The sequence below is a fragment of the Wasmannia auropunctata genome, unplaced genomic scaffold (genome assembly GCF_000956235.1).
Source record: "Wasmannia auropunctata unplaced genomic scaffold, wasmannia.A_1.0 LD335903.1, whole genome shotgun sequence".
Lineage (NCBI taxonomy): Eukaryota > Metazoa > Arthropoda > Insecta > Hymenoptera > Formicidae > Wasmannia > Wasmannia auropunctata.
Window position 1 is genome coordinate 2,171,423 of NW_012026987.1, and position 11,271 is coordinate 2,182,693.

Below are 11,271 nucleotides of genomic sequence, written 5' to 3' on the forward strand. Positions count from 1 at the left end.
GAGAGTTTCGATTAGCGATGCGAAGAATTGATACGTACGGCAGGTGTTATATTGCGTCGCTTTGGCAAAATATAAAGCAGCTCGACTCTCCTCGTGCGCGCAACATATACATTCGCCGTACTGTTGTACCAACGATAAACGATGACTCTCGTCATCGCGGCATCGACGACCGCTGCAAGGCCCATCATCACTTTCTTGCGCCACCCGTGCAGTGAAACACACAGGCGACCACATCTTACGGCGATTGTAACCGATATATTTCAGCTGTATTTTTCTGGCTTTTGGTCGAGATCTTGTTAGCGAAGTTTATTCGAGAAGTATAAGCAAATACATCAAACGATATGTAACATGGGAGGAGGTATACAGAGTATTATGAGACACCCCTTTGGAACATTCAGCTCCAATGTTCTTCCTTTTAAATGACACGCGCGCTTTCTCCTTCTGATTAGGATCGGAATGCTGCCTGCGATATAAATTAATGGAGGCGGATTTATAAGTTTAAAAACTTAAAAAGTTAGAGTCGTTAGGAGAAAACTATAGACGATTGTCAAAATTGAAATAAACGATAAGCTGTCAATATATATTTATATTTTACGTGCGCTCGACTGTGATTTACGATTCGAACGAAAAACGTCCTCGCTCCGGAACATGATAATACAAACAGAGGAAAGTGGAGATATATAATAACTAATATCTCTATAATAATAATGAATTTTTTCGTCGACAATATTTTTTTTCCGCAGACACACGCGGCAATGCGGCTACAGAGCGCAGTATACATTGGCTACTTTTTTTTTTTAAATAGAAAATAGACGAACGAAATTCTTTACCGAGCGAGCACCGCGGCAGGAGCGCAGGTCTCGCGAGTTAGTCACTCCGAGAATCCGCCAGGAGCTGATCGTGACGAGAGTCGAGAGGCGCGTCCGGGAGAACTCCGAGACGAGACGTCCGATTCACTCGCGGCCCGATATCGTGGCTTTCTCCATCGTGCTCCGATCGCGATTGTGACTGGCGAGTCGCGGGGAAGAAGCTGGTTGCGTGCGCGGCGTGAGCAGGTTGAAAACGTGAACCGTGTGGCTGTATTTCACGCGGTCCGTCACGTTCTCGCGAGCGCGCGGTGTGCGTGTGTGTGGACGATGAGAGGACCGGGGACGGCGACAGGTCGGCTCTGAGGTACGAAGCGTTCAGCGTCGTCGTCGTCGTCGTCGTCGCCGCCGTCGTCGTCACGATTGAATCAGCCGATCGTCGACGGGACGTTGGCGGTTGGGCGGGTGTGTCGCATACGAGGAGGAAAACACCGAGATTCCCCGTCGGTGGGCAACGCGCATGCGAGAACGAGCACGCACGGTGGTGGGCCTTTTGACGGATCCGTGACCGCTCGTGCGCTGCAATGGCGACGGCGCCTGGCGACTCGCCTACTTTCTAAGCTCTATCGAGGTGAGAGGCCGATCGCGCGCGCGCGCGTGTGTTCGTTCTATCGCCGCGTTCGGACCCACCACGGTCGGCGGCCGATCTCGATCGTCGACGAAAATCCTGGAATAAGGAACGCGTCGCGCCAGAAGATATAAGGGCGCCAACAGGGGGGGGTTCGCCCGTGCCTCGATCTAATCCGGAGCAGGACAGGACAGGACAGGACAGGACGTGGTGGCGATGCGATGCGGCAGGTAGTCCGCTGGCAGTGCAGCAGCCGAGCGTCGTCCCAGCGGTCCGGCCTATCCGGAGAATGCGCGGAACCGCCTCGCGGCCTTTCCACGCGGATGTGATCCTTCCGGCACGGCTCGTCGCCTCCTCCTCTTCCTCCTCCTCCTCGTCATCATCCCGCGATATTCAGCCGACGGTCCCGCCCGCCTTGCGCCTCCTCGATCGGTCGCCCTCGGGACGACGACGCAGCTGACAGATCTCGCAGCTCGGTCACGGCTCGATCTTTCACGCGGGTGCCGCGCGTGTGGATGTGGGCCCCTCTTTCCCAGCTGTAATGAGCCGCGTGAACTGATTGATCGGATTAACGTGACGCGGCACCCGTGAACGGTGCGCGTGTGACTCGTTCTTCTTGATTTTCCAACGCCTACGGTATCCGGGCTACGATCCCGGCCAGCCCTATTTGAACGGCCGTCAAACTTAAATTCGGCGTTTACGCGATCAGGTGTGTGACTGTGTGTCGACGCACGCAGCGTGAGGCTCGCTCGGTGGGGTGGCACGCGTTAAATGCGAGCGAGAGGAACGAGCGCGCGTCTCGTGGACAACGGCAGCGACGCGATTTGAGGAGGAGCCGTCGTCTCTCGACGGGTGGAGGGTCTCGTAAATCGGAGTCGGATTAGACCATCCCGGCCGAAACATGGGGAACTGCTTCAGCAGCCCGACGGACGTGGAGAAGGAGAAGCCGGACAGGATCGGCAATCCCAGCATAGAGGCGGTCGCGTCGCAGGTCAGCCCGGTGCCGACGCCGCCGCCGGACCCGATCAGGCCGATCCCGCAGATCCCGGACATGGACGTCGCGACCGCCAAGATATTCGTCGCGCTCTACGACTACGACGCGCGCACGGACGAGGATCTGAGCTTCAAGAAGGGTGAGCACTTGGAGATAATCAACGACACGCAGGGAGACTGGTGGCTGGCCAAGAGTAAAAGGACCAGGCAGGAGGGCTACATTCCCAGCAATTACGTCGCCAAATTGAAGTCAATCGAGGCGGAACCGTGAGTGTGGTTTTGTCATTTTTTTAATTCGTTCGTTCTAGGCGATTATTTTTATCTCGATATTCACGAAGCTGCGCGATGTTCGCGATAATATTATTTGTGCAGAATATTAATGATTTTTATTGCGGCCGGCAGGCACAGAATTTGACGTGATCCTTCTGCGAAATAATTCGCCGCGATTGATTCGCAGCAAAATAATCTTTTAGCCATTAATTAGGTGGGACGAGCAGAGAATCTGTTAAACGTCATAACGCTAATTTGCATTTACAGATGGTATTTCAGGAAGATTAAGCGAATCGAGGCCGAGAAAAAATTGCTACTGCCGGAAAACGATCATGGCGCGTTTCTGATAAGAGACTCCGAGAGCCGACACAATGATTACTCCCTTTCAGGTAACATCATAGAACGATAATAGAAACTACCGGTCGTGCGGTCGTAATGCCGACAGTGCGATAACAAATGAATGAGTAATGATCATGGCGAGATCGCGCGCGCGCGCGCGCGAGCGCGGTAGAATATCGTGCGGTCTATATATTACGTGCAAAATTGCGGGACCATTAAAGCGCCAAAGTGGAATGTATATCGATGATTGTTGCAGTACGTGACGGCGACACGGTCAAGCACTATCGTATTCGTCAATTGGACGAGGGCGGCTTTTTCATCGCCAGGCGAACCACGTTCCGAAATCTGCAGGATCTCGTGGAGCACTACAGCAAAGACGCGGACGGCCTGTGCGTTAATCTGTGCAAGCCTTGCGTGCAGGTAAGCTCTCCGAGTGACCGATTCAGCTTCTCGGTACTAATAACGGGGTGATAATTGATAGCTGGAAAATAATTCTACTACCACTCGCTGCTGCTATATAACAGTCGCGTAAGAGAAATTACGTGAGAATTGACGAGGGGGAGTTTAGACAGAGATTCGTCTCTAAATAAAAAAAAAAAACGTCGCACCGCGTCATCGGCAAAGTTTCATTTAACGCTGAGTTAGGCAGGTCTTTATCGATAATGAAACGGTACGTTATACGGGGAATTTACGTATAATGTTACACACAATGAGACAACACGTTTTGTTTATTTCCGAGAATGAGACAGCTTTTAGCGGAAATTCGTTGGCACTGAAATGCTGAATTGCATTAGATGGAGCTCAATTGAGACGCGCGATGAGAAGGAGCGATTACGAATGGCATTGCCGTAGAAGATCTCTTTAAAAATTACACACACCTATGCTCACGCGCGACAGATTACAGCGGAAGTCAAGTGAGATCGTACTGACGAATTGATAAATCGACTTTATATTTATTTCCTACCAATATTGTATAACACTGTCTAAACTCCAACACTTGCAACGATGCCGATCGATACTCTTTATTATTCGCCCTAATTAATAGTAACTCGATAATGGTGACACAATCTCGACCGACAGTATATTACATAATTATAAAATATATTATTATTGTTGATATTAACAAGATTAATATCTTTTACCTTTTTTTCTTGTTATTTCCTTTACTATTTCGTTATTGCTACTGGTGTGCAATACTTTGCATCATCAGCTGATTGAAGTTTGAAACGTTCCTGGAGCGCTTTTTTAAAAATGATTTGTCCCATTTCCAGCTTCGCACAGAGTAACTCGTAAGTGCCACAAACACAATACAAAATATTTCGGTCAAATGCACGCGCCGAATTATTTTGTATTGTGTTTGTGGCACTTACGAGTTACTCTGTGCGAAGCTGGAAATGGGACAAATCATTTTAAAACAATCACCCCAGGAACGTTCCGAACTTCAACCAGCTTGGGTCGTCGAGATATCATTCCGGATACAGAACATTTACAACATATCAATTACATCGATTACGTCCGTAATTTTCTGATTCAGTTTGATTATTCTTGGGAAAGTCGCGAGTAGGGAGACCGGGTCTAAATGATACTTAATTACACAGCAAACGAGGTATATTTACATCTATATTGTTACATATTGAAAAAAAAGAAAGAGATATCAGACTTTTTTTTGGAAGCACTGATAAGCACTTGTTGCGAAGTTCGATGTCTGAACAGATTGTGTTTGTTTGTCTGTTTATTGCTTGCCCTACCTCCCGGTGGATTTTCTTGGTAAATTGAATGTCCTAATATACGCCATAACACGTTCTTTCGATTCCTTTCTTTTTCTCGACGTAAAACGCTTCTATACATTTTTTATATTGTGTCTGGCCTGTATATATACAGCACAAGCCCGTTCTGTATGGGATTATGTTTCAAAAGCAGTAGATTGTCATTCACTTAGAGATATATCTCGTATAAAAAAAAAAAGCTCTGTACATTCGATGTAATTTCATATATTTACAACAATCTTATCTTCATCACTTCACACCGATTCATCTAGCCATCGTAGAACCTCGCGAGAGAGGTGTAACATATTATAGGTAAATATCAAGAAACCGAGATTGGCAGCACACACGAACGAGGAAACGACACTGTTTTTCGTTTCACCGCGAAATCACCGCTCTCGCTTGTGAATAACAATTTACGTACGAGCTCTTTCCATCTGTATACACGTATATATATAAGTTCATATAAGTATTGGCGCGAAAGCGAGAATTCGGCTCGGATGTATGTGTGCTCGAAATCTATATACAGGATGTCCCAAAAGGCGAGTTCCTACATATGTGTCTCATCCGTTATTCGAGAGGCGAACGAGCGTAACCGAGCATATGTGCATGCTATGTCCCGTTTAGATCGTATATGTACGCGTGTACCGAGTATTTCTGGGACTCGCGGCATGTTTTTTTTTTTTTATATTCTAGCTGCGACAATATTTGAGACATTCTGCATATTGTATCGCTCGTTATTTCATCTTTCTCTGAAAATGCATATCCATGTTGGAACACGATCTCTCGCGATCGTTTATCATCTCGGGAACGTTATTGGTTCTTTTACATGATTGCAGGACATGGACAAAAAAAAGTGGGTTTGTATCCGCGAACAGGGAAGTTAAAAAAGCGCTAGCGCTCTTTTTTTTTCACCTTGCGTAGAATATTGTCTTTTACGCTTAGTCATAGAATTTTTTTCTCATAAAGGAAACGAGACGAAATATAGTTCGCCATTTAATGCAGCCGATCAAAATCATCCTCCTTGCACCAAATCAAGTCTCGCGTGTCCGTCCCCTTGCCGACGACGGCTGATTCCGGGTCTGGCTTTGTTCAACAGGTTGAGAAACCCGTAACGGAGGGCCTTAGTCACCGTACGCGGGACCAATGGGAAATCGATCGTTCGTCGCTGAAATTCCTGAGGAAACTCGGACAGGGCCAATTCGGCGAGGTGTGGGAAGGCCTGTGGAACAACACCACCCCGGTGGCGATAAAGACGCTCAAGCCCGGCACCATGGATCCGAAAGACTTCCTCGCTGAAGCGCAGATTATGAAGAAACTCCGGCACGCTAAACTAATTCAATTGTACGCCGTGTGCACGATGGAGGAACCGATCTATATCATTACAGAATTGATGAGAAACGGCAGTTTATGGAATATTTACAAGGTACGATTTGATTCCCTCACTAATCCTTCTATCACTGTATTGTGTGATAAAAGTTTCTTGAATAATCACATGGGATATTTAAAATAATTCTATACAAAAATATTTGCGGTAATTTTATTTGCGATATTGTAGTATTTTTAAATTGAAGAATTGATCGATATTTTTTATTACTACTTTATTTTGAATTTTCTAAATTACATTGTTAACACCTTTATTATCTGGTAATGTTCTTGCTAAAAATCTGAAGATTTAGGAGCTTTGCACTCCAAAAGAGTTATCATATTTCTGCTATCCAAAAGAACAAATGTATTTCTCAATCGAGTCCAGTTTAAAATATGTAACATCTAGCTGCATATTTTACTTGCTCGTTAATCATTCAAAGTGCCATCCCGAAATACTACTACAAAATCGATAAAGCTAATATTTCTGCAGTCGTATCTTTACGTTACATTATCGTGTGGTAGCAATCGTGTTGTGATCTTTTAGGGAAAGGTAGAAGCCTAAAACTGCAGCAACTGATCGACATGGCCGCGCAAATAGCCGCTGGTATGGCGTACCTAGAGTCGCAGAATTACATTCATCGAGACTTGGCCGCCCGCAATGTTCTCGTAGCAGATGGAAATGTCGTTAAAATCGCGGACTTCGGCTTGGCTAGGCTCATCAAAGAAGACGAGTACGAGGCTAGAATAGGAGCGCGTTTCCCTATCAAGTGGACCGCCCCCGAAGCCGCTAATTACAGCAAATTTAGTATTAAATCCGACGTATGGTCGTTCGGTATCCTCCTTACCGAACTGGTCACATACGGCAGAATACCTTATCCAGGTGAGATTTTGAAAATAAAAACAATGCTGTTATATTCAATTTTTTAACCTTTGACTGAAGTCACATTTATTTTCAAAGTCATATTTAATAATTTTTAATGTGATCTCTATGATTTAGTTAATAAAATGAAAAAACGCATTTTGTTTTTCAGGTATGACGAACGCCGAGGTCCTTCATCAGGTGGAGCATGGCTACAGAATGCCGAGTCCACCCACCTGTCCCGACACGCTTTATAATATCATGCTCGAGTGCTGGAACAAGGATCCTATGAAGAGACCGACTTTCGAGACGCTTCAGTGGAAACTCGAGGACTTCTTCACCATGGAAGGTTCCGAGTACAAGGAAGCGTCCGCGTATTGAACAGAGAATATCGAACTCTTCTTCCATATTGCTCCATTAACGGATACGATAATCGTGCCGTCGTCGTTACATCGACGGCGATCGTTATGGTCTTCTTTGATCTATTTGTGACGCTAGTTTCCGGTACTTCTGGACGAGTACCGCAACTTTTATACTCGAACGATCATTTTACGCGAACGATCAATAGATGATATCTATATAGGTTTAACGGTAACGTTTTTTTTCTTTTCTCTCGTCCCTTTTCTTTATGTCTCTCTCTATAGTTTTTCTTCTTTCTTTTTTTTACGTTCTCGTCTTCGCACATTCTGTCTGCCATAAATCTCGAATATTTGTACATTTTTATCTATATGACTTGACATACATTGGCATTTTGATAGCTTTACCAGGAGCGGCGACGAGGTTTTAGATATCGTTTTAGACCGCAGTAAGGATGTTGTACACGTAGACGTTAAATGGCCTTTGTAAAATCGTTTGTAAGTGTCAGTTGGTGTGAGGTAGACCTCGATCATCAGGGTGATAATTCCGGGTGATGATGATGGTAGTAGTAGCGATGTAATATATTCGTGTACAATATATACGTTGTACTTCCTGTATTACAATTCTCATTACACGCGCATACCTCTATGATGTGACGGAGAGTCGGTCTCTTGAATGAAATCGAGCCGACAGTAACGTTAGAGACGAAACGAGACGGACCATAAATGCACAATTTTATCATTCCTTTTTATTTTCTTCTCGCTCGAGCGTAACACGAATTAATTACGACGTACTCCCGCGAGGCGGATATACGAAAGTCGTCGACGAAAACGATTTCGCGCCGCGCCGCATGTGCGTGTATGTGTGCAAAGAGAGATCGGAGGATATATAAATCCGGTCCGTCCAAGGCAACGCGGAAGACTGTCCTGTGGTGACTGTGTCGAACGACGTCATATCCTTTCGTCTATCCCGTCTGCTTATCTAGGAACGCGGTAAATACTGACACAAACTGCCAGCTAACGTTTTTCTAAGGTACACTTGTTACTTATAACGTGTAAGATCACATTTTGGAAGTATACGCGTGAGAGTGTGCATCTGTCGAATATCTCTACACGCATGAGAAATGTACGATATTTACTGTGGAGGCGAAAAAAAAAATCAGTTTACCGTCGTATCTTTTAGTACTCTGTGAAGAGAATGTACATCACGAATTACGTCATCTTCGTTAATCATCATTCGGACATGTTCATGTTATCGAATTCGTCATTTTTATATATTTTTATATATATAGCGTGTCTAATGTTTTATTATACTCATTTATCGCGACTTTTCACGTTTGTGAATGACTCAAACTTGAGAGTAATTATTATGCGTATAAATAAAAAAAAATTAAGCCGATAATATTAGATTATACTTTATAAGTGTATGACTCCATAACGGTAAATGATGTGTAAAATTATATACATATTTTAGCAATATTTTGATCCAATTTAATACATATGCGTAAATATGTACGGAATGTGCCAAAATCATAGCCATTCCTTTTGTCTACTGATTCTTCTATGAATTTAGAGTCGATTTTTCCATGATCGAAAAAAAAAAAATATATATATATCGGTTTTAAACCTTCTTCTGACGTTGTTCGATGCTTAACTCCTACGTAAATTCCGAGGCATTTGTTAGACTTTTTTGGTAGTGTAACTTTTTTACAAGTCAGGAAACCAGTCTGACGCCTTAACTCTGAAACTGGAGGATCAGGTAATTCGGTGAAATTACATTTCTAATAAGCCTTATAAAATGGAGACATGTGGGATGAGAACTCAAATCTGGGACTGATTACGAATTAACGTGCCCGTACACTGAGTCATTCGCATCACCGAAGTCGAAAATATATATCATTGGAAAATATTTTCCAAACAACTTATGCAATCTAATTAAATTAAATGTTTTATAATGATACAAAGACTCTAAATAATTTTATTATTTTAGTTGAAGGACTTTTGTAGCAAGATCGACTCTAATTTCATCAGACAAAAAGCCCCGGGGATTTGATGTACATACAAAACATCTTGACATACGTACGAGTATGTATGTACACACAATATCAATTCTCTAGCACTCATCTTCTGTTCTGAGATCAGAGCTGTGTTAATAGTACCAAATTAATCGCAAATTTCAAAGAAATGCGTGCTTACGGACGGTCTCATCATCGGATGATACCTTTGTAATACCGTTATTTTTTAGATTAACAATACATCGACCAACTTCCTTCATAAGATCATTTCTTTAAATTAAGTCTTGTTTTATATTTCTTTGAGAAATTTTAATTTAGTAAAAGAAAACATTATTTATAAGAGAAAACGTGTTAAAACAAATAATTTTATATTTTAAAGCGGAAAAATTTATTAAATCGTATGCATAAAATCTGTTGAGGATTATAAGTTGTGACAAACATTGCACTAAGAAATAAGATAAAAATACTATCAACTATATGTAATAATAATGAAATGTAATGCAACGATTACAAGCACAAAACGGATGAAAGTTTACTGGAGCTACTGTTAATTTTTATCCAGACAAACTCTTTTTCTGTAATTAGAAGGGAAAACGATTTCTCTATCGAATAATTATGTAATAGGAATCTGTGGCGAGTGAAAATAAAAATACTTTAGATGTATAAGAAATAATTGATAAAATAAACGCAACAGTTTTGTTTATGAAAATGAGATTATTCTCAAACCTTTTCCTAAGAATTATTCTATAGACAAGTACATATTTAAAAAAGAAAAGAAAAATGTTTCTATGATATATCAAAAGCTTTAACATTTTGATACAAGCAAGATACCAATTTGTCCTTAATGATAATTCTGTGTAATATATAAAAAAATATTAATCGAGTTATTAAAAAAAATATTTGATTTGAATATAATATTATACAATTACATATTTTCTCAAATAAAATTATGTATATTTTTATATCAATCCAAGAAAACTATCCAAGATAACTGTTTATAATTTTTATTAAATTATATATAATATGAGCTTATTTTCCAATTACGTTTCATTGCGATATCAGAGAGAAGCGTGAGAGCGGCCACGCCGGACCTTTTGGATGGGACCGGCGATCTCCCCCGGACATTAGCGCCCCACGTCCACGTTTTCAATAAAGAAACTACGTACCACGTCTATCTTATAACATTGTCGATCAAATTATAGCACGAGAACGTGGTTCGTGCTAATTGTGCTATGTTCACAAATTGTGAATAAATAGATCACGTTTATTTTGCGATGTTGCTGATGAAATGACATTCCAATTCATGTTTGTACTACATCCACAAATTGTAGGTGAAGAATGTGGCATATATGTATGATGCACGATTAGCACGGACACGAACCACGTCCACGTGCCTAGCCAGCGCGCCTTATCAGAGGCTCAAAAATTCTCGCCGATACGCGAAAAACATGTTGAGCAAAGAGGTGGCACGGAATCCTAACCAGCGCGCGTATCGACAGAAACTTGTCGGTAAGGTGGAAAGCTGTTGAACGAAGAGGCACGGAATCTCCCACTCTCATACGGCGCGTAAGCCCCGCCTCTCAGCGCAAAAGCAGCATATATGCGTTGGTGGGGGCAGTAGGCTCCTCCTCCATGGCGCGCTGGCGGCCTCCGCCCCGAATACCTCTGCCACCTACTTGTTAACTGTGCGCTCCTGATACTTATTATTCGATTTAAACGAAGTTTCTGACGCTGCGAAAGCCGGCTTTTGCTTAACCTCTCATCTCTATATGTACTTTTAACAACATTTATGATCCTTTGTGCATCTGCACAGATGCATAATTAAATTTAAACTATTATTTAATTATATAATGTAACATTAAAATTACTCCAAG

At 42.7% G+C, this 11,271-nt stretch overlaps 1 protein-coding gene across 1 annotated transcript; it reads left to right on the top strand.

Moving 5' to 3' along the window:
• The first annotated feature begins 429 nt into the window (after positions 1–429).
• LOC105455408 (tyrosine-protein kinase Src42A) lies at positions 430–10,106 on the top strand. Its single transcript, XM_011698709.1, is given in 7 exon segments — positions 430–2,694; positions 2,965–3,086; positions 3,293–3,456; positions 5,899–6,208; positions 6,211–6,225; positions 6,712–7,047; positions 7,199–10,106. Coding segments are annotated over 7 exon segments (1,515 nt in total). The 5' UTR covers positions 430–2,335; the 3' UTR covers positions 7,408–10,106.
• The last annotated feature ends 1,165 nt before the right edge of the window (positions 10,107–11,271 follow it).